General features: G+C 37.3%; 1 protein-coding gene across 1 annotated transcript in view; it reads right to left on the bottom strand.

Annotated features, from left to right (window-relative positions):
- The window catches only part of LOC145333731 (alpha-2-macroglobulin-like protein 1), a 63,141-nt gene that overhangs the window by 6,894 nt on the left and 31,298 nt on the right, over window positions 1–24,949 (bottom strand). The window contains exons 34-48 of the mRNA XM_080178943.1: window positions 22,926–23,022; window positions 12,585–12,644; window positions 12,170–12,238; window positions 11,665–11,720; window positions 11,318–11,391; window positions 5,449–5,557; window positions 5,165–5,232; window positions 4,604–4,735; window positions 4,316–4,373; window positions 3,981–4,148; window positions 3,557–3,653; window positions 2,788–2,871; window positions 1,856–1,924; window positions 1,053–1,156; window positions 343–448 (exon numbers count right to left, since the gene is read on the bottom strand). Of these exons, the coding sequence (XP_080035069.1) occupies window positions 343–448; window positions 1,053–1,156; window positions 1,856–1,924; window positions 2,788–2,871; window positions 3,557–3,653; window positions 3,981–4,148; window positions 4,316–4,373; window positions 4,604–4,735; window positions 5,165–5,232; window positions 5,449–5,557; window positions 11,318–11,391; window positions 11,665–11,720; window positions 12,170–12,238; window positions 12,585–12,644; window positions 22,926–23,022 (1,351 nt within the window). The remainder of the gene's footprint in view (window positions 1–342; window positions 449–1,052; window positions 1,157–1,855; window positions 1,925–2,787; window positions 2,872–3,556; window positions 3,654–3,980; window positions 4,149–4,315; window positions 4,374–4,603; window positions 4,736–5,164; window positions 5,233–5,448; window positions 5,558–11,317; window positions 11,392–11,664; window positions 11,721–12,169; window positions 12,239–12,584; window positions 12,645–22,925; window positions 23,023–24,949) is intronic.

Here is a 24,949-nt window from a genome sequence, read left to right as displayed (position 1 = left end):
TATCCGTTGGGTTTGGGAATTGCATTAAATTTTGATTAACAATTCATCTAGCATCTATCGGTGCTCAAACTTTCCGACCATTAATTTAAATCTAGATATTGCGTAATTTTGTTATTATAGATTAATTGGGACTGTAAACCATTTTGAATTGCTAAGAGAGCACCTAGATGCTAGGAGTGCAACCGCTAGTATTATAAAAGTATTAAGATTTTTTGTCTGTAGCTTAATGAACTGATGGGCTTCTTCAATTTAGGGAAGCTTCGCGTAGATCCTGGGATGGTTTGGGCTAATTTGTTTGTAGATTCAAAACCTTAAATACCATGAACTGCACTTCTATTTCACCTTGCAGAGATGAGCTATGAACATAACCCTGTTTTTCAAAGCATCCATCCTCCTGCTGAAGGCTCATCAACCATTGCACAGAATCTTCCAATGGCCCTTTTTCAACCTGGAAGAAAATGTCGTTTATAACAGCAAAAAGGGTTAAATAACAGGGATCTAATGAGATATGACAATGGCTGATTAATTGATGCATATCCCGAATATGAAACACAAAATTACCCCTTGTTTAGATTATTAATGAAATAAACAATGTCCTCTGGCTAAATAAAAAAAAAATTGAGGGCTAAGTCATAAATATATTTTTAAATCAAGATTCAAGCATAATTTTTTGATTATTCAAGATGGATTTTTACATAGATATCTTAAAACAAAATTTCAGATATGAAAGCTATAAGGAAACCAATAATTTAAAATCTAATGAATCTTTATAAACAATAGCCTAAATCTAAATATTGTGGTCCGTTTGTTGGCAGGGAGGAAGGGGACATTGGGCTGCTTATTACACTAGTCCCCAAAATTTTATTTCTTTATTCATTAGCTTAACAACTTTGGAGACTTTTATTGAATTTTGATTAGTTAGTTCATTTAGTTGTGTCCAAACATTTCAACCACTAGTTTTAAATTACTTAAGGGGTTAATTTTGAGTATCATCATTGAGTATGTGCATTAATTTATCGGCCATTGTCTTATACCTGGGTATGATTGATTACCTTGATATATTTAGAAGCTTGGGAGAAAACTTTGACAACAAAAGCAGTGAGCCAGGTGGATCCATCCTTCTTGTCATCTCCTCCCCAGATACTGTAGGCTCCTCCTGATAATAGTTTATTTATTGCATCGCATTATACACGGCTATCCGCCGATATGAAAATGAAAATTATGCCCAGGATAACAAAACTAGTATTATTTTCATGATTTTTTATTATTTATGGAAAATTGATTTTTCAGTATGGCTGAGTACCGGTTCTAATCCAGCTGATATTAATCGGTTTTGAAGCCATACTGGAAAATAGTTTCTTAAAAGCTTTCTTTCACCCTTTTAAAAGTTTTAATAATAAAATAAACTTAATAAAATGAATAACAGTTCTCAAAATCAACACTTAACAAATGCAAAAGTATATGACTTTTGAAGCTCTTGGTAAAAAATTCTTGGGATTGCCTCCAAAAATTTATTAACTTTAAATGCAGAAAACTGCCAAACGGCTTGACGTGAATGTTTGGAAAACACATCGTTTTAAGCGGTATAAGAATGCCTATCAATAATCTTGTATAGTGAAGATCCAATGATGCACAGGGAAAGCTTAACCGAAGAAAATATATGCAAATTAACTCTGTGTATTATTGATTAATTACTATTTCAACTTATATGTAGGTTTTTTTTATGTCTGTTAAACATAAGCTATACCTTTTGCTGTCCAAAGCTTATAGATTTTTGGAAATAATCGATCCCAGGAACATTTTATCGCACACAGCACCTGATTCGACTCACTCTCAATGTTGATGAATAATTTACCTGGATGCCTGTATTTAGCTTGTCTGTCATAACCAATGGACATGAATCCCTTCGCCTTCTCTTCCAGTTCTAAACAAAGATATTAGGTAAATTTTTATGGGACATAGAAAGAATCCCTATCTATTTTTGTACTTAACAAGGAACGTTTAGGAAAATAATTCTATTTGTTTACCCGTAATGGATATACATAGAATACGTGGATACTTTGACAGGATTATTTTTGTTTTCATGTTAGGTTGCTATTATAGTCCTATATAGTCCTTATAGTAGTTGCTAAGATATTGGTCAATATGTTCCTTCTTGGGTAAATTCATAAGAAGGGTTGGGGTATGGTTGGTTATATAGCTAGCTAAGTGAAATAGTTTTTTCTCGTATTCATTCGAATCCGGTGGATAGGAACCGGTTCTCATCCATACGAAAAAACTATGTCTAGCATCGTGTTATATCCAGTTTTCTACGAATATAGAAATGTACAATCATAAGATTAAAACCAGTTTTTTTAGCCGGTGCCTTCAGCACTACGGGGCTAAAAAAACTAGTTTTAATCTTATAATTGTACATTCTATATCCGCGGAAAGCCGTTTATAATACGATACGAGAAATAACTATTAAAGGTTATGCGAGAACCTCTCACAATATCCAATGCACGTGGTGTCCTATTTTGCCAGTTGAGCTTTCTTTAATTGTAGCATATTGTCTTGAGAATATCTAACAATATCCACGTTTTCTGTATTTGTTTTACTGTTTTTTTTTAAATTGTACTGTATTGTCTAAAAAGCATGAATTATATATCATCAAACCAAAGAACCTAATTTATTGGTCAGTACGTTTATCACGTAGAAGGTGAGGCAATGGGGTAAAGGAAATGGAAGGGATTTATTTTTACTTTAGCCAGCTGCGAGTATCAATTTATTAGAGTACAAGATCATTACCTGGCATTTTCTTTGAGTTGGACTGCAGGTATTCCAGAAGATAAATATTGGGGGCCAATCTTATCATATTCTGTTCTCCACATCCTAGTAAAAAGAACATATTACTAAGATGTTTAAAAATATATATTTTACAACATTTTTTTTTTACAACATAAAAAATATTATTAAAGGACAATTATGCTTATAAGCTCTGATATAACAAGATATCTATTTTTATGAAAAAGAAAAGTTTTCATAATTTAAGTGAAAGCATTGGTATAGTTTGTTGGCAGCTGAACAAGGTTGCCATAATTATATATCTTTTTGTAGCTGAACAAGGTTGCCAAAACTATATTAAGTTAGTAGCTTAACATAATTATATACATGTTTCTAGCTAAGTGAGGTAGCCGCGACATCACCAGAAGTAAAGACATAACAAGGTTGGTTGCCATAATTTTTACTTGTTGGCAGATGAACAAGGTTTCCATAAATTTACCTGTTGGCAGCTTAACAAGGTTTCCATAATTATATACATGTTTGTAGCTGAACATGGTTGCCATAATTACTTGATTTTCATAAGTGTACTGTTTATATGTTGACCAAGATTGCCATAATTTGAAGCTGAACATGGTTGCCATAATTATATACATGTTTGTAGATATACAAGGATGCCATAATTATACCTGTTGGTAGCTGCACAAGGTTTCCATATTTATATACATTTTGGTAGCTAAACATGGTTGCCATAAATTTACCTGTTGGCAGCTGAAAAAGGTTGCCATAAATTTACCTGTTGGGAGCTGAACAAGGTTGCCAATATTCTTGAGTGAGGCAGCCATGACATCACCAGAAGTAAAGACATAGGCTCTCTCAGAGTCAGAGACAGTCTAATAAAAAAATAAAATGAAAAATATAAATAAGTTTAATGTTAGGTAAGGTTGCTGAACATGGTTTAAGTGTTCATAATTGTACAAAAAGTCTCCCCTATGCTGGAATTTAATCACACTCCCCTTGGTGGGGTAGAGGATGTTTGGTGGATTTGTTTACCCTCCCATGAACTTATAAACCTTAATCCCCCACCCCTCGGATCATGCAAACTTTTATAGGTAACCAGTAAGATTTGAACTTGCTTCCAATGATATAATTAAACAAATTTATATAATAATAAAAGGATAGAAAGGTGAAATTATCTTTTGCAAATTGTCTTAACTAACCTCATCAGGAAGAACCAGCCTCTCAAACTGCACATTCCTTTGTTCTCCCTCCTTGAGACAAACCATCTCTGACTGAACCTTTTCAATAGGTATTCCCTCGGGTTTAACAAGGACAGGTCTCTCCAGACGGTCAACAAAGCCAGAATTGTCCACTGCCTCAGCACAGCCCTAATATTTTTTTGTTAAGTTGGTAAAACCATTATTCTAAATTTTGGCACATTGCTGCTCAATTTAATCTCATTCCTATAAAATACCCTGCTTTTAATTACTTATGTCTTAACAAAGCACTATTATAAAAAAGTGTAATATTAATGAAATGAATTTAAATAGGTAACCTGTACACTACTAATCTCCAATGAAACAGTTATGTTGACATCTCCAGTTTTCAATGCCCTAAAAACAAATTAAAAATTGAATTATGGAATCAGATAGCAATCTTGATCTTTAACAATAAAACCTTCATAATAGAATAAACATTTAGTTGCCAATTATAAGGATTTATAACGTAAAAACACATTATAAATCCCTTTACTTCATAATATTTAACTAATAGTGTTTTGGGTTCACATGCAAAGTTTTCCTGTAAAGTAAATTTCCTGCCTATTATATTATGTCTAACTTACTTTGTTGGAATGCTGACAAGTTGGCTCTTCTGACCATCCAGGCACAGTTGTTTGTTATTTTCAGATGCTTCAATATTGTCTCCTTCAACTGTCAGGGTCAAAGGTAGCTGGGTCTCCAGATTGTTGAAAACACTGAAGAAAAAATGTTTGATTATGGCTCTGTGAGATACAAGGGCGTTTAAGCTTTTTCATTTGGGGGATGGAAGGTAAAAATTAAAAAAAAATTAAGCGGGGGTAATCCTTATATCATATAGGCAAGGATGTCCAAGCTTTTTATTATTTTTTTTTGGGAGGGGGGTGGGAATCAACCCTTTACCCCCTATTGGACGTCCTTGGTAAGATACCTTGCTTGATTGTTGGCTTACTTTAATATTTCTTAAAGAAAAGTGTCTTACACCCCAAATTTGAAGAATTCTAACAGATAACTGACAGCCAACTATATGGGTTTACTTTCTTAGTATCTAAAGTTGCTCTTATTTCTACAAAAAAAACATCTTCTAATCTCAATCATCTAAGGATGATATTTTTCTCTTTTAATATTTATAATGAAATAAATATTACCTAATATTCAGAGGGAAAGATTCTCCTCTCTTTACAGAAGCTGGGAGTCTCAAATCAGCAAAGAAGTCCTAAAAAACATAATTTAAGTATGAATCTTTTTTCATTAAATGATGTATTTCAACAAAGAAAACAAGGTTTTTATTCATAAACAATGAAAAATATGCTTAATTGTGTCAACATCTTACATCTTAAATATTTCACTATGTAAAATAATAAATTAAACAAAAATATTCTATTCAGGTTAAAAATTCTTGTCCTTGATTTTCATTTATTTATAGTTGTACCTGAGTAACAACAAGTTTCTGGGGAGTTGCAACCCCCAAACCATTGCTGGGACTCAAACATACAGCCTCAGCTGTCCAGGAGGTCAGGGTGTCAGGAGCATACACCTCACTGCATTAAAGCATTAAATAAAAAATTAAGTGGATTTTTCCATGGGAGGTTATTTAGGAGTATTAAATTTTTTAGAGAAACTTTAATCATATGCTGTTAATGTGGTAATACGGCAGCATACGGACGGGCATTACACAGAGTTGCTACGCAGCGGCTTATCAAATCAAGCCTTCAGCGCAAATCCTATTATCACCATTTAACCCCTGCCCGCTGAGACCCCACAGGCAGCGGTCAGATTGGACTGGCTAAGAGGGGGAGGGACGCGGTCAGTTTACAACCCTGCGCCCCAGGCACTATTCTACCGGGAGGTGGTTACCTCCCCCTTTACTGCAGCTTACCCCACAAATGCCTACCGCCGCAGGGCTCTGCCCTTGTCTCCCCACACCCCCTTCAACCTAACCTATTGTTATCATCTATTTTTGTATATATAGTAATAACCCTATTGTAAATGTATTCAGTTTTAAATATATCTTTGTAGTAGGAAATACTGCTATTCTTTATTGGTAGAATTCTTTAAGGCTAGGGGCTCGTTTGGGATTCGAACTCGCGACAGTAAGCTGAAACGCTTCAGCTTACCACATCTTGGTGTCAGCGTGTTTCAATCGAGCCCTGCTAAAACTATCCAATTCTACCTCTGATTGGACCCTTTTGCAAGTAAGGGGACAGTCAGCTGCCAACTAAGAAGCCAACTGACCTGCAAGACGGCCTTTTTAGGTCGATTTTCTATCATTTTGAACGCATTATGTGGGCCTCTGGCCTACAGCAAGCAGATTCGAACCCGCGGCGCTGCAGGACAGGACATTCCCTGCCGCCACCACTCCAGACACAATCCACCGGCGCTTGCAGGACGGACATTCCCTGCTGCCACCGCCTCCAGAATCACCCTTAGAGCTCCTAGTGATAACTACACATAAGTGTTTATAAATGTCAACCAAGTGATAAAATATAAAAATTGTTGACCCAGTGATTTGATAAGCTCTAGTGATTCGAAGCTCAAGTGTAAACCATCACCAAAGGTTTGCACCCACTATGGTAGGCGAGAGCACCATAGCTGCGGCCCGGCCGCCGCCAAAGTTCCGCCCGACACCGGCAGAACGGGAGGCCCCCTTGTCCCAGGGACAGGACCTCCACTTCCCCTGCCATATCAGGGTGAGGTTCCCCACTCATGACCCTGCCCAGCACGTACAGGTTGATGCCATGGTAGATTCTGGCAACCGTGTACCAGGGTCCGCTGTTATTTCTGAGGCTCTCATGCATGCAATGGGCGTGCAGAGGATGTTGATTCCAGACAACACCCAGATCCTGACCGCTAATGAGGAAGGGCAGCCCCTTCAGGTAATTGGAAAATTATATGAATTATATATGGCAGTCTCACACACTCTTATACTCCATCTGTACCACGTGACAGTGGTACGGAATCTCTCGCATCCACTGAACTTAGGGGGGTACTTCCTCAAGGAGTTTGGGACTAGGCTCTGTTTCGACATGCAGCCCCCCGGTCTGTGGGTGCGTGGGGAGTTTATCCCCCTCCACGGCGTCCCTGTTGACCGGGAGACCGCTGAGAGAGAGTTGAGTTATGAGGGGCCCCTGCCAGGCCCGCTGCCAGAGCAGCCGCGCGTAGTTGAGCGAGGGACACACTGGGTGGATAACGCGCTGAACCAACCTGCTAGCCATGGGAGTGCCCCCAGTGCCCCGGGTGCCTCTGGAGAACCTGCCAACGACGTTCCCCGAGATTTCCAGCCCTCCGGAACCCATCTTCTCCGCCGATACCTTCATCAACGGCCAGCCGTGCCCATCTGGCCCCCTCTACCTGGGGCCCCCAGCGATCCAACCCGCTAAGCCGCGGTTAGCTAAGTCCGAGACCAGGCCCGTCAAGTCGTGGCCTGATGCACTCGGAGCCGTGCCCGACCCCCAGGATTCAGCCTCTCCCGGCGCCGTGCCCGTCAAGTCGTGGCCGGACGCCCCCGAGCCAAGGCTGGCCCTGACAACCCGGCCTCTCCCAGCACCGAGCCCATCAAATCGTGGCCGGACGCCCCCGGAGCCAAGGCTGGCCCTGACAACCCGGCCTCTCCCAGCGCCAAGCCCGTCAAGTCATGGCCGGACGCCCCCGGAGTCACGAATGGCTCCAATGCCTCAGCCACTCCCGGCGCCGAGCCCGTCAAGTCGCGGCCGGTTGCCCCTGGAGCCAAAGCTGGCCCCGTGCCAGCCACCACTTACAAGCTAAATGCTGTCACCCCAGCAAATGGCCAACCACCCCAACTCCGCACGGCCAAGCTGGTGGCCTTGCCTGGGCACAGCATCATGGCTGTCCCTGTTGAGCTAGTGGGACACCGCACCAAGGATGCCATCCAGCTGTCTGCTCCGGAACAAAGGTTTGGGGAGTATCTTGTCATCCCAGAAGGCCTGTATGCGCACCGGCCTGGCTCCGCCAACGTGTTCCGAGTACTGGTGGTCAATGAGGGAGAGATGCCTCTCCTGCTGAACGCCGGCCTCCCCGTGGCTGGGGAGCTGGTGAAGCCCGACATTCTAGAGGTCTCAGACGAGCCTCCCCCTAGCCTTCATTCCTTCCAAGAGCCTGCTGAACCCCCAGATATGCAGCAGCTGTGGGAGGATCTTGAGATGGAGGAGAACGAGTTTCTGCACAAGGACCCCCTGCTCAAGAAGGAGGTCTGGACGTCTTCTCCAACTCTACCCCGGGCTGTACCGACATTGTAGAGCTACAGCTGCGCCTCAAGCCAGGGACCCAGCCGATCCGCCAGAAATTTCGTGATTTGAACCCACGGCAGGAGGCCGAGTTGGAAAGCCAGCTGGATACCTGGCTGAAGGAAGGAGTCATAGAGCCCTCGGACTCGGCCTGGAGCAGCCCCCTGGTGCCCATCAAGAAGAAGGACGGGAGCACCCGTTGGGCGGTCGACTACCGGGCCCTCAGCAAGTGCCTTGAGCTAGACAGCTACCCCCTGCCCAAGATCCAGCAGCTGGTAGAACGAGCCGGGGGACACCGCGTCTACAGTGCCTTAGACGCGGTGGCTGCGTACTACACCATCCGAGTGTCCGAGGATAGCCGGCCCTGCACAGCATTCACCACCCCTAGGGGCTTGTACCAGTGGAAAAGGATGCCCTTTGGCCTAGCCACCGCCCCTTCCGTCTACTCCAGATTCATTGCCGGGGTGCTGAACCCATTGGGCACGGCCAACCTCCAGTCATACCTGGATGATGTCCTGTCCTTTCACAACGACACCTGGGCCCACCTGGCTAGGCTCCGGGAAGTCTTGGAAGCCCACCGCAGGGGAGGAATCTGCCTCAAGCCCTCCAAGACCAAGCTGTTCTGAGCCAAGGTGGACTATCTGGGCAACACCCTCAGCCGTGAGGGCATAGCCATGCAAGAGGGTTACATTGACCGCATCCTCGACTGGCCAGCCCCCAGCACCCCCAAGGACCTGCTGGCGCTCATGGGGTTCTTTGGCTACTACCGGCTGTTCATCCCGGAGTACGCCGACCTCACCTACGAGATGAATCAGCAGAAAACGGCCAGGTCACTGATATGGACAGCTGAGATGGAAGCCCAGCTGGTACAGCTCAAGGACAAGGTCCGCCAAGCCCCCATACGAGTGCCACCCAGGTTTGACCTGCCAGCCGTGTTCCAGCTCACCACGGATTACAGCAGCCGGGCTATCTCTGCCATTCTCAGCCAGTGCCAGGACGGCAAGGAGAGGCTCATTGCCGCCGTGGGGCGCAAGACGACCGACCCCGAGACCCGCTACCCGTCCTGGAAGGGAGAGATGGCCGCCATCATGTACGGGATCCGGAAATTCCACGGGATCTTGTCCTACCGCAGCTTCCAGATAAACACTGATTCCTCGGCCTTGCTACAGATGAAGTCACTGAATGCATCCACAGGGATGGTAGCCCGCTGGCAGGAGGAGCTGGCGGCCCTAGACTTTACAGTCTGCCATCGTCCCGGCACCCAGAATACCAACGCTGACGCCCTCAGCCGCCGGGAGGATGACAACATGCCGGCCGCGTCCGCCGAAGAATTAGCAGAGCAGGCCGAGTATCTCCACCATCTTTGCCAGCTAGGGGAGCCTGCAGCTGGCAGACCCTCCACAGTACGGCTGGATCCAGCACGAGTCTTGGAAGCCCAGACCCAGGATCCCCTCCTGCTCCGTGTCCGCCAGTGGGTGGCTGACGGGAAGCCCCCGACTAAGGCTAAGCTGCGGGGCAAGGACCGAGACGAGCAGCAGTACGCCAGCCGCTTCGCAGCACTTGGACTCGACAAGCATGGCTGCCTCACCACCACTGACAAGACCCTGACAGGGGAGAGAACACGGTACCTGCTGCCTTCGGCCCTCCGGCAGGACGCGTTCTTTCTGGCCCATGGAGCCCCCATGGCTGGGCACCATGGAATGGACGCCACTATAGCTCGCGTCGCCATGCACTTCTGGTGGCTCAACATGTCCCGTGACGTCCGCCTGATGGTCCAGACCTGCCCCAAGTGCGTACAGAAGGTCACCAAGGAGAGGCTGAAGTTAGGGATACACGTGCCCTCCCGGCAGGGGTATCCACAGCAAGTCCTGTTCATTGATCTGGTGGGGCCCCTACCAGAGACGCCAGCCGGGAACCGCTACATCCTCACCTGTCAGGATGGGTTCAGCCGGTTTGTCAGCCTCTACGCATCCCCAATAAGCGCACCCTCACGGTGGCCGAGGCACTACTAGCCACGTTCGGATGCCCCTTGAAGATCCACTCCGACAATGGGATGGAGTTCACTGGCCAGGTATTCAAGGAACTAGCCTCCAAGCTCGAGATTGGCCTGACCCATCCACCGCCCTACAACCCGCAGTCCAACCGGGTTGAGAGGTTCCATCGGACGCTCAACACAGGCATGCGGCTGTTCCTGGACAGAGCAGCATACAGACGGGCATTACACAGAGTTGCTACGCAGCGGCTTATCAAATCAAGCCTTCAGCGCAAATCCTATTATCACCATTTAACCCCTGCCCGCTGAGACCCCACAGGCAGCGGTCAGATTGGACTGGCTAAGAGGGGGAGGGACGCGGTCAGTTTACAACCCCGCGCCCCAGGCACTATTCTACCGGGAGGTGGTTACCTCCCCCTTTACTGCAGCTTACCCCACAAATGCCTACCGCTGCAGGGCTCCGCCCTTGTCTCCCCACACCCCCTTCAACCTAACCTATTGTTATCATCTATTTTTGTATATATAGTAATAACCCTATTGTAAATGTATTCAGTTTTAAATATATCTTTGTAGTAGGAAATACTGCTATTCTTTATTGGTAGAATTCTTTAAGGCTAGGGGCTCGTTTGGGAGTCGAACTCGCGACAGTAAGCTGAAACGCTTCAGCTTACCACATTAACATAGTTATTAAATATTATAATTAAATCACGTTAACATTATGTCAACAAGGCTACTTTATCATCTTTTTCCATGAGCCAGACAAACTTTGTAAAATATCATATAGTCAAGTTTTTTTTCCAGGAGCCAGAAATTGGGAGAGGTAATGAGAGATTAAACCTTATTAAACAATCTTGGTTTAAATCCTATAATTGGCTACTGGAACACAGGTAACCCAACCCCTGAGCATTACTCTAAAATTATGATTCAAGGTTCAGCTCATCCATTCAGGGCTTCAAATTATTTAGCCTAACCAAAAATTAATAGGAAATGAATAAAAAAATATTTTTCCAACTATTTCTCCCATAGAATCATAATAAATATACTTTTGTTATAAAATTACTAACCTTTTAAATTGTTGAATAGGGACCAGATCAAACAACCAGGTTTCTGGGAATTCTGTGCGCACTGTGGGGGCAGCCTGAGCAAAATAAAGAATAATGAGTATTTGACTCTATTTGGAGTTCTGGGATATATTTTAACATAATCTAAGAATATTTGGTGCTTTCCCTCTAAGTGCCTTTTGAGTAATGAACCCTCCCAGCCTATTTATTATTAAAATACTAGTTTTAATCTTATGATTGTACATTGTTATTTTTGTAGAAATAGGATATAACATGATGTTTTTATATCTACGGAAAGCTGTTTATAAAATGATGCGAGAAATAACTATTAACCATTATCCTGTGTTTACCTTAGGATCAAAGGTGGAAGAAGCAGAATTCTGTTGTTCTGCACTGAAATCTGATTCTGTGGAAAAGGACAAGTTATTGCAAATTGAAATATTTAATTTTATGTTAATAGTCAATGATTCATTAACATCAGAACTTTTCAATAAATACTGGGAACTATTAAATGTCTTTAAATTACTACAGAATTTGATTTTTTGTTGCTGGTTTTAAATTGAAATATAAAAAAGAAAAAAAAAGGATGAAAAATGGCAAAATTATTTACTGTCAATTACCAAAGCTTCACTTTTACAGAAGTTGTCATCTTTATTTAAATTTTTTAACAATAGGCATGAAGAAAAGTGTCAAAATTAGAGTGAAGAAATTCATGCATAGTATAGTCCATCACCAATAAAAATACTAATTGAAATTTAGTTAAATTACTGCATAAAAAAGAATCAGAATTTTGTTGTAAATTAAGAAAAAGAATCTTGAGTAAGAATTTAACATAAATTAATAAAAAATGATTACCACCACCTTTTCTTCTCATGCTAACAGCCACAGGGGCCATGGGTCTCTGCATATACTGTACATTATCCACTGATGTATTATTTCTACATTCACCATATTAGTTTTAAAATTGTTATATAACATGCACAGCTCAAGGCTCATAATCATAAGTAAAAATATCAAATTTACTATTTATTTGGCATCTGTTAATGAAACTTTTTTGCCATATTACAAAGACAGGAAAACAAAATCCATTGTTAATATTGTTTAAAAATTTAAAAGTTGTTTAGATTACATAAAGTAAAACAATTTTATAAAAGGAAGATTTAGATGTACTTTTTTTTTTAGAAAATAGTAAGTTGTTTATAGTAAGTGCAAGCTGAATCATGTGCTAATAAATATAGTGTAGAATAATTATATGGTAAAAGAGTCACACTTGAAGGTACAGCACTGTAACTAATGAAACTTTCACCAGTGTCATAATCATCATAACTCCCTGAAACATAATAATATTTTCATAGGCTAATATTACACCAGATTGACACATTGAAATAAGACCAGTCCTGAATACAAAATAAGTTAAGTATACATTGGTGATTTGTTTGTTACAGAATAACTCATTCCTTGTCTTTGTCCATATGTAGTTGTATAAATATATGAAGTTGTTGTAGTATATGGAGTTGTGGTAGTTGTCATTCCAAATGATGTTGTTGTTCTTGGAAATGATTCAGCAGCTAAAACTTGATATGTTCCATAATGCCCAAACCCATATCCATAATACCCTGAAAAATAAAGAAAACTTTTCCAACCTAACTTTTTAAAGTAGAAGGCCTTTTTGTCTGAAGCTAAAGACTCTACTGGAGAAAACTTCTGAACTGGTTGAGTTCTTCATTTTAGATAAGCTTCACATAGGATGGTCTTAAGCTATTTCAATTCAATATTAAGATTTGAGATCGTTTTAGGCTACTTTTTCTGCCTCTCTATAAAATCTCTTTACCACAAAAGTGTTACAATACTGTTTTAAATCAATTCTTAACATAATAATGGAAATTCTAAAAACTATTTTTTGACTAATATACATATGTATATCTTACAAGTAACTGAAATTTTGTTTATAAACACTAACTACTAGATGTTACTGACAAACACTCAGAGAAGGATAGTTGGCAATAGTAGGAGCCAAGGATTATAAAAAAAAACAGGTGTTAGTTTTGGAAAACTGGATATGATAGAAGCTTAAGTTATGTTAAGAGAAAAAAGTAAGATATAATTTGTTTACAGTGATTTAGCAAATATTTTTTTTCAATAGCTATCCTAAAATTGGATGTCCAGCTTGATGAGGTGCGGTATTAAAGTTAGATGATCCAGCTAAATATACTTTGTTACCAAGTGAATAGGCAATTTCATAATCTCCTAATAAATAAAGTTTGATTAAAGCAAAGGCAAAATTGTTTATCATGATCTATCTGGCTTCCTGAAAAAGTTTGATGAAATTGTTAAAAATAAAATTAATTAAGTAATAGTGACAGCAACAGATTAGTGATTTTCCATTTTTGAAGAATAATGTTTGCCCACAACTCCATTACATTTTAACTAAAATAGCCTCCAATGATGTTCTTAAATATTATAAATCTTAGTCCCACCATAAAAAATGGTCCCAATCAAATTATTTATCCAAACATCAGAAACCTACAAAGATAAATTTAGGATATTTCTGCCTTATCAGGTGACATTTTAAAAAACAAAATAGTAATGAAAGCACAAAAACCTAATTGATAATATCATAAGTATGTCATGAAGCTGTATCAGCCTAATGCAATGACTGCTCTTTTTTACTGAATTAAAGTGGATCTTATTTAATTAACAAATTGAAATGATGATTTTCATAAATGGTAAAAAAATTTACTTTTCCAACCCTAATATCCATTTATTTCGACTAGTAGCAATATTCCCAAATGTTTTTTAATTGACAAATAGGAAACATAGGAAGAAAATAGAAAAATTCAAAATGTAAGTTTCCTTACAAAATGTTCAATATACATTACAGAATTAGTTATCTATGATTTTTTATGGAATAAAAGAGAGACAGTCCTCCACCTTCTCTCATGCAAAATAGCCTAAACCCAGCTCTTTACAAATATCAGGCTCCCTGAAGAATTAGTGTCAATAACTACATCTGTTTACAAAATCTTACCGAACAAACATACATCCAGCTACTTAAGGACATTTGTTAAAGATTTTTTTATGGCAATAACTCTCCTGCATTATTTTCTTCTTCCTCTTCAATTAATAGATCTTTATCATTCTGATAATATCCATTATTTTCCTTATACTCACCATCAGAAAGATAATAATAAGCATAACCTAAAAAAATTTGAAAAAATATTGACCAGGGGAAGTAGTTCAATATGCCAGAAGTATTTTTCTCTGATGTTATTTAAGACAGATACCTGAATTTGATGTGAAGATTATGTTGAATACAATATTACTAAATAAAAAAATAATATCTCTTAAAAATAAGAAATCTACCTTTTATGTTTATTGTTCAGTACTAGAAAGTGTTTTGCTTGCAACCATGCATTGTGTGCCAATAGGAAAATATTCTTCACTGTGTATTAGGTGCAATAAATATGGAGAGATGCGTGGGTTGATGGGGGGGGGGGGCGGGGTTGACTTCAAGAACACTGATAAATATTCAAAAAAAGCCAATCAATATTTTGCAATAACTATCCTGCTGAAAAAATTGGAGAGTATGTTATGGCACTATCAAGAGTCTCATAATAAAATTCAGTAGTTGGCGCATATGAAGTTTCATAATGATCATTATAAAAATAACCTTAAAAAATAAAAATAAGTTTGCATATTTAAACTGTTGATTTTGGGAAAGATTTAGTTTGTTGTATAACTTTTGTAATAAAATACTTACAGATAGATATACCTCCATATAAAATAGCCTAAATCTTGCTTAAAATAAAACCAATACTAAGCTTCCTGAAGTATTTTCATTGATAAACTGTAAGATCCTAAAAGACAAATATACACTAAGCTCCTTAAATTTAAGTGATGAAAAAAATTGATTACATTTGTGGAGAATGTTCAGTCACATCAGCAAAAGTCTCATCAAACACTAAACAATCTAAATACTCATAACTTAAAGTTTTTTTTATTTTAGGTTAACTTATATATAAACAATTCATTACATACTAAAACAAAAATGTGTTAAAGTTCTCGCAAACTGATTCATCACCTAGATAAAATTATTTAATATCGAATATCATAATATTAACCCATACTTTTTGTTTACCTTTTCTACTAAAAATTAAGAAAGGGCCTTAGAGGGTTGGGCTACATGACCCCTCCTTCCCATGTATGGGGTTAAAAAACAACATTTAATCTCTTTGTCATACAGACTACAATCTCATTGTAAATTTCCACATAACATTAGCAAGATGGTGCTTCTAACCATGCAATTAGATCATAAAAGTGCAGATATTGAGAGAAATCAAAATAACAATACTTGTGTAGAATAATGAACTAAAACAGTTGAAGTTTTTAATCCTTATACTAAAGTAACAGGATGTCTTTGTGTCTGTGTATCTGTGTGTCTGTGTGTTTGTACCGAAGGATCTCGCTAACCGCTGAACCGATCGGGTTCTCCTTAACAGGGTAGCTTCTCATAGGTACCCGGAAGGTTTATAACTATTTTGGGGGAGGGTATCACCACCCTCCCAAGAGAAATGGCCCCTTGAAAAAAATTACCCCTCCCAAAAAAGAGACTTCATCGAAACATAAACCAACTATTTTTATTTCTCTAATTAGATATTTGAAATAAAAAAAACATTGAAAGTGCCACTAGAGGCCTCTAGGGGCGTAGCCGCTAGTTACTATATATCTTAGTACTTGACTAGGAACATGAGATAAAAAGAAACTCTAATTTTATATATAATCCTATGATACAAACTAAATGGATTAGGAAAAGCTGGTCCCATTGGGATGAATTATTTAGGAAAGCTTTATATCATTCATGATGTAGTTTTAAGGCTAATTTACTGAGCTACCCTATTTTCTCTTTGCCTTTAATGTTTTAGAAAATTGTCATTTGCAAAACTATCCTGCTGAAATAGCTGAACGAGGTTCGATAAAAAATCCAGAATTAGATCCAGAACGTAGACCAAATCTTGAACTTGCTGAAAAGCCTACATTAGAACTCCTGGGATAGAACCGAATTCCTAAAAAATGTATAATTATGAAAATCCTGCTGAAAAAAGCCTTTTAAATGTATTAAAAGTAGTTGAGATCTAGGGTAAAGTAATAATCAAATTCAAATAGTTTCCACTTTAAGAGTCATTTTATGCCCCCCAGAATAATGAATATTTGGAGGCCTCTAGATAGGCTTTACTGACAAGATTTCATCTCTAAAACTGCATTCGTTTATAGTGAATACACATAAGCCAAGTAGTGGAATTCCAGAAATCATTCAATTTGCTAATTCTATAAAACATAGTTGCAAATATTCTTAGGGCTTAGTTAAGCAAGGGGCAGAGAGTTAGTTAATCACAGTGACTGTCCTGGTGCAGCTAGAGTATTTGAGTAAGGTATGGTTCAAAACTAGCCTGTCAGTTAAGAAAAAAATCTAAATGATAAAGTAATAGATTTAGCTAAATATAGGCAATCAATATTATAAAAAAAAATGCAATAACTAGCCTGCTGAAAGAGGTTGACGGGATGGGAGACCAGTTACATGCACGCTGTCCATCCTGCACCGTGCATCAATGACCCTAGGAGCTACACCAGAAGAGTCCTACTGTGCTGGAAAGGTCTTAGGGTAGATGCCAGACTAAATTCTGGTCACTTCCCCCAGTTAAGGGGGTTTGGGTGGGGCTAACAATCCTTCCCTAGAAAAAACCTGCTCGTTCAATCTGCACAAAGTAAAGACCAATTTAACTTTGGGCTCGGGAACAAAGTAGAGGTTGGAAACAACAATATGATGTTTGGCTGGGAAACTGCTAAAGGACCAGTCAGGCGGATGATTCTGAATTCCCGCAGACCAGCAAAAATTTGCACCTGGAATGTTTGGACAATGTTTCAGTCAGGCCAGACAGAAAACATTTGCCGAGAAATGCTTAAAGCCAGGGTTGATATCCTGGCTATCACCGAATCAAGGTGGACAAATAATGGAGAGTTTAAACATCATTCTGGCTTGAAAATACTTTACTCAGGCCATATGAATGAGGATCTAGGACATAACCAAGGGGTGGCTCTTATGCTGACCAAGCATGCAGAGCAGGCCATGATCAGTTGGCAACTCCATGGTCCAAGAATCATTGAGGCTTACCTCAAATCCTCAGAAAAAAACATCAATCTGAGAATAATAGTAGCATATGCTCCTACAGAACAAGCAGATACAGAGGTCAAAAACGAATTTTATGACCAGCTTGACTCTGTATTTCAGAATGGTCATAAAGAAAAGGACCTAACCAGGAGATTTCAATGCTCAAGTGGGGAGTAATAATGAGAATTTAGAAGAAGTCATGGGCAGATATGGCCTAGGCTTAAGTAATGGCAAGAAAATGACAATGGTGATAGACTTGTAAGTTTTTGTACTGAAAACAAACTTGTCATTGGTGGAACCATCTTTAAACACAAGAAGATTCATATTGCCACCTGAAGATCACCAGATCAAAGAACCTTTAATCAGATAGACCACATCTGTATATCTAGACGTTTTAAAGGGTCTCTCCTTGATGTCAGGGTTGAAAGAGGACCTGATGTTAATTCAGACCATTATCTTCTATCTTCTAAAGTTCGGCTTAGATTTAAAAAGCAGGACACAAAGCCTAACCCCAGGAAAAAATATAATTTAACAACCCTTCAAAACTCTGAAAAGCTACAAGAGTTTAAGCTCACTATTTGGCAAGGTATCAAAAAAGTTTATAATGATACTAGCCAAGAAAAATTAGGTTTCAAAAAGGCTAACCAAAAGCCGTGGATCACTCAAAGATCCATTGATCTCATGGATCAAAGAAGAGAGGTAAGACAAAAGACACTCTCTAGAAACTCTCCAGAAGTTAAAGACCTGTATAAGATGCTTAGCAGGGAAATCCAAAGAAGTGTCAGAATTGACAAAAAAGAACACTTGAAAAACCTTGCTATGCAAGCAGAAAATGCTGCTAATCAAAATAGAATAAAAGATGTCTATGAGATTACTAAGAGCATTGCAGGTAAAGTACACAAATCAGGATCACGCATCAGGGACAAGGATGGTTCACTTCTTAAAACTGATGAAGATATTCTAAATAGATGGGCAGAGCACTTCACTGAACTGCTAAATCTTCCAGTTCCAGAGGAAGAAACTGAGATTCGACCCTCAGATGCACTTGACATTGACTGTCGAGCACCAAATCTATTGAATATCAAGAAGGCCATTAAAAGTTTGAAAAATAACAAGGCCGCTGGACCTGATAACATCCCAGCTGAGGTCATAAAAGCAGACCTAGATACATCTGCTGAGGCATTCCTACCTTTGATCACAAAGATATGGAATGATGAGTTATGCCCAGAGGACTGAAAGAATGGACATATCTCAATACTAGCCAAAAAAGAAGACTTGACCCAATGTGGAAACTACAGAGGGATAATGCTCCTTTCAGTACCTGGCCGTATCCTTAGTAAGATTCTTCTTAATAGAATAAAGAAGAAGGTTAATTTAAAGCTAAGACCTAATCAGGCTGGATTTAGACCAAATCGTTCCACTATTGATCAGATAACCTCTCTAAGAATCATCATAGAGCAATCCAAGGAATGGAACTCTGAGCTTTTTGTAAACTTCATTGACTACAAAAAAGCATTTGATTCTTTAGACAGAAGATCTCTCTGGAAAATCTATCAACCTTTTTTGAGATTGTAACAGGCGCCAGACAAGGATGCCTTCTTTCTCCCTTCCTTTTCCTCCTTGCCATTGACTGGATCATGAAGCAATGTGAAAGTAATGATGGCATTCGCTGGGAGCTAATTGGCAATCCCAAATATTTAGGAGATCTGGACTTTGCTGATGATATTGCTTTGTTAACAAGCAATAGAAGTCAAATGCAAAGAAGGACTAACAGGATAGCTGAAACCTCCAAGAAAATTGGACTAGCAATAAATGTTTTTAAAACCAAAATACTCAGATTAAATGCAAATTCCCAAGAACCAATTACTATTGGAGACCAAATTCTTGAGAATGTAGATTGTTTTGAGTATCTTGGAAGTAAAATTGATGAAGCTGAAGGCACTTTAACAGATGTTAAAGCTAGAATTAACAAATCTAGGACAGCCTTTGCCAGCCTGAACAAAATTTGAAGTTCCAACAACATCTCCATAAAGACCAAGTTAAGACTGTTCAAGTCAAATGTTCTCTCTGTTTTGCTATATGGGGCTGAAACTTGGTTCCTAAACACAGCAGTGGTCTCCAAGCTACAGACATATGTCAATAAATGTTTCAGGAAAATCCACAAGATCTTTTGGCCAAATAAGATCACAAATGCTGAGCTTCTAGAGCGCAGTGATATGTCAAACATTAAACTGACAATAAAACAGAGAAAATGGAGATGGTTGAGGCACACTCTAAAGAAAGGTCATGATGATATAACCAAACAAGCCTTGACTTGGAACCTCCACATGGGAAAGAGGAAACCAGGTAGACCAAAAACAACCTGGAGGAGGAAACTCTTAAGTGAACTGAAAGCTAAGGATATTCCATCTTTCAGCAATGCCTCAAAACGTGCCGAAACAAAGGAAGATTGGAGAACCATTGTGCATGGCATACGTTCTGCTGAGAACTAAAAGGCACTGATGATGATGATGAAAGAGGTGGAGGAAAATTTTGAGCAAGATCATCATCAAGATCTTCATAATCAATAAATTCATTATGATCATTATATGCTGAATAAAAGTTTTCTATATTTAGAAAAACAATATGAAGGGAAATTATTTGATTAAAAGTTTGACAGTGAGATATTTGTCCTAGTGTAAATCAAAATTCCTAATTTTTATAGCCAAAAAATCATAACACTAATAACCTTTCTCTCATCAATAACTCCTGTCATAGCTTCATTAATGATACCAAAATAAATGTTCTTTATAGACCTATAGCATCAATAACAGTAACTAAATAACAGTTTGCATTAACTATCCTAAAGAATCATGATTATCATCATCCATTTCATCTCTAAATAATCTATAACACTGATCATCCCTTCTCCTAGTAAATTAAAATGCAAAATTAATTATAAACTATTTTTTCACTCTCAGTCAACCTAAAATAATATGACCTGATAAATAAAATTGTGAAACCTGAAAATTTTAAGGTACATGATTTTTTTCACAACTATTTAATATATTGCATTCAAATACTAACTACACCAACATAAATGACAGATAGAGAAGGAAGGATAGGTGTAGAAAATTCAACCATAAACACTTTTCTTGAAATGAATCAAGACAAAATTGCTAAAATCATACTAATTGGAATTTTTTATTGATGCCTTTAAAAAAAAATATTCGAAATATAGAAAAGTTTGCTCATAGAAATTATAATTTTCTTTTAGTAATATAAAGCAATAATTAAGTACTTTTTAAAATCTCAATTTTGCTTTTTGATATCAACATTATCAGAAAAAGATAATAACTTATACAATACTGTTTTGTATTGTTTAAAACAATATGTGCTATATTTTTGTTCTTTTTTTGTAATGTTTATTTATGATCTACTATTGGGCACATAACAAATTTAAAAAATCAAAAAGAGATAATATGCTTATTCTGATTACCAGCATTTAACTTTTTCTTACATCATTTCAAGATAGGTAAGTGAATGATAAGGAACCTAATGTTATAGAATAAAATAAATCAAATCAAATTGATTAGAAACTGCAATCTTTAGAAATTATTGAAAGCAAATAGGGAAGAAATTTGCAAAAACTATCCTGTGGCATTACTATTACGATTAGAGAATCCAGAAATTGATTGTTGAATTGGTCGTCTAAGGGTAATAGATGGAAGGGAAAATGCAGTATCATACTCATAGTAATCTTCTAGAAATAAATATATTTGGTAAAAACATAAGTTATCACTTTAATTTTTTTCTGTCTCCCTGAAATTATCAATTATAAGCTAATATAATATGATTGAATGTATTTCCAAAACAGAAAATTTTTAATGTAGCAAACTTCTTCTTCCATTATTACCAGAAAATGGTAGAAACATTATTTTGTTTATTAACTATTACATAAATTGTGTTCATATACTAACTACATGCCTACTTGATTATATATGATTATGATTGAAAGATAAATAAGGAAGAATAGGTAAAGATTATAAAAATCTAAATAAATGAAGACAAAGATGATGAGCAACAATTAGTTTTCTTGTGAAAATTGGTTTGAAATATTGACAAAAAAATGCCTTTAGTGTTCAAGTGTAGAATTATTACTATCATTGCTTTAGTCATAAAATCATGTTTGCAATTTAACTTTATCTTGCATCATTCCATATGGGAAAGTGAATGCTTAGGAAGTTAATTTTAATGAAATAAGATGAACTAATACAATTTGCTTAAAACTGTAATTCTTCAAAATTATTAAAATATAATTGATAAAATATCAATGAAATTTGCAATAACAATCCTGCTGAAATAGCTCCAACGTTTGAAGATGATGAAAAAGCTCCAATGCCTGCAGCAGGAGCATCAAATAGAACAGCTGGTGCAGCAAATGCTACTGGGCCTCTATTGGCTACAGATGGAAGGGAAAAGGCTGTATCATACTCTTCATAATCTTCTAACAATATTATGTATTAGGTAAATGTTAAATTTAAAAAAAAACTATGTCTCCTTGCAATAATACCCTTAAAATTCAAAAGAAATTACACAATTCAAAATCATATGTTACAAAAAAAGGTAAGTACTATCAAGAACAAATATTATTTTGTTATTGGACTTAATTTGTCCTATTTTAGCAAAAATAGCATGTTTAAAGATTAATGTAAATGAATCTGAAAATGTTTAGTTTTTATTTTTAAATACTTGTATTTATCCTAACAAAGGACAAATAATGAAAAAAGAATCTTGCAATAACTATCCTAATACTGGGTCTGTAAAGAAAGAAGAATCTTGCCTCAGTACTTGAAACATAACTAAAAAAATCCCATAAGTTTTGACTGGTATTATTTTATTTTATTGAGCAACTCAGATTTTTAGATTTATTTTTGAAATAACTATCCTTGTTTTATCCTGCTAGAAGAACTTGGAGTTTTCTTTTTCTTATAAACATTTTTTCTTCTAGGACTACCTAGTTGTCCTCTAATGCCTCCATGATCTTGTGTCCTTACTAATAATTTTAGAAAATCATTACTCTGCCAATTATTGTCCAGCATTAGGTAATAATAAACAGAAAGTGTGACATCATAATAAATAATAGTCTAATATGAAATGTAGAGCTTCTGTCTCAAATATTCTATGGCAACCTACAGTTGTGACTCATCCCTGTACACTATGCAATAATAACAAATGCTGCCAAAAAATAATTTTATAAATAGTTGGTAAAATAACATCACCTGTTAAAAAATATGGTAATAAAACATTAACTGCAAAAAATTATGATAACTCAATATCAACGGTCAAACATTATGGTAATACAAGTTCAGATTTCAATAATGCCACTAGAGCATTTTGGATTATAATAATTACTACAGTGTGCTGCATATATATATTAATACTTGAAACAAGAAAGCCTCTTACCTCCTCCATATGAGTATCCTTTCTTTCTTGTCACAGTCTCACAGTCTTGGAAAATTCTCATATTAGAATGAACCTGTCTGCCAGCATCAATAAACTCCTACAAAATATTAAAGTAGAACAATGCAGGTCATAGCAACATCTTGAACAAGTTAGTTTTACTTTTCTGGTATCTTACATTGGCTCCAATCATGGAAATACCTTTTCTTAGAAACATATACCCCTCCAATCAAATATTGTAAAGGCAACAGGGTCTTTTATCAAATCCTTATTTTATTGTACAAAATATAAGTTGTAATGTTGTAACAATTTATCTTCTCCCTTATTTACATTTAACCTGTCTAAATATTACTAGAAAGCTTTATAGGACACAATGGGAGTTTCAAATATAATATTATTACGTATTTTATTGGTTTTTAATCAGTTTATAAACATAAAATCACAAAAATATTACTAAAAATATAAAATTGAAATTATTTACAATTACTATATAAAAATAAATTTGGTTTCTTTCATGTGTTCCGTCTTCTTTGAAGATGTGTTGAGTGCTGGTAATTTCTCGTCTAGTCAAAGTGAGGGCAATGGCATCTTTTTCATTAACACAAGGATTTTTGGTTATCCTGATTATCTGTTTACCCTGAGCCGTCAGCTTAAGAAACTGAAAAAAAAAGAATGAAAGTTTAAGTTAGAAAAAATTCATAGTTGAAAGAAATATTGACAGATATTAAGAAAGAGATACAAAAACTAACAAACAGATTTTCTTAATGTCCCTGTAATAACACTAACCCTTTTATCCTCTTATCCACTTATTATACGCATTCTGATATTTTGGGAAACGCATAAATATTGCTCTAAAATTCTTTAAAAACTCTTTTAACATTGACAATACAGGTTTAATTTTCTTATTTCTACATTCAAAAAGAAACCAAGCTGAAATAATAATTTCTGTATTGATTATTATAGCTTTATAGAATGGTATATTAGACGGTGCTCCCAAGAGAACATAATTGGCAACCCATGTTATATTAGATTGGTAAAGAAAAGTGTTAAAATATTCTAAAAGTAATTCTGTATTTGATGAACAATAAAGATAAAAATGACAAGAAGTTTCTCTAGGGGTGGGAAGATTTAAAGCTATTGTACATTGTGTACATGCTGGACTAGTGTCACTAAATTTTGATAAATTTGCATTAAAATGAAGAAGATTGTTAGATAATTTAAAAGCAAAGTCTCTTATGTTCATGGGAAGATAGGATAATCGCCACATGCACATAAACCTTGATTCTCTATTTATATCTATTTCATTACTGAGCCACATATTTCTAGTTTTAACGGGTTGACAATTAGTTAACATAGATTTGGATATATCTAAGAAGTATCTAAAATCTTTTGCTCTCAAATTGGGCTTTGAAATAAAGACTAATATTGAAACAGATTTTTGAGAAAATTTTGTTTTACACCTATTTAAAAATACTCTTAGATTATGTTTCATTCTTATAAATTCATTTGGGGTTACATAACAGGAAGATTTCCTGCAAAATTCATCATAATTTAAAACATTGCCAAAGTTTGAGATAAAATTACTTAAGGTAAGATTTTTTAGTTCATTACCATACCTTAACCATGAGTTTATTGTGAAGAAGTTGTTATTGATCATATTTCCTTGATTATCCGTGAATAAATGATTATTAACAACTTGGGCAGCGAGAATGTTTCCACTAAATTTCCAATAATAATCACAAAAACGTAAAAAAGCTTTAACTAGATTGTACAAAATTGGGTTAGATTCTGGAATAATTTTATCAATTTGTATAGACAAAGGGTTTTCGGGATCTGCAAGATATTGTCTCAATTCTTTACCCCATGAATCATTTGCCTTAAGACCTTTTAAAAAAATGCTAACTTTAAGACTAGTGAGAAATTCTTTTGGGTTAGGCAGGCCAAGCCCACCCTTGCTACAGTCAAGAAAAATTCTATCCTTTGCAATCCTTCCCCCTTGTTTTAGAAAGCCTACAACACACTTTTCA

This window comes from Acartia tonsa, chromosome 12 (assembly GCF_053477335.1).
Source record: "Acartia tonsa isolate MP-2025a chromosome 12, ASM5347733v1, whole genome shotgun sequence".
Taxonomy (NCBI): domain Eukaryota; kingdom Metazoa; phylum Arthropoda; class Copepoda; order Calanoida; family Acartiidae; genus Acartia; species Acartia tonsa.
Note: the sequence above shows the minus strand (reverse complement) of the source record. Positions and strands in the feature narration are given on the sequence as shown.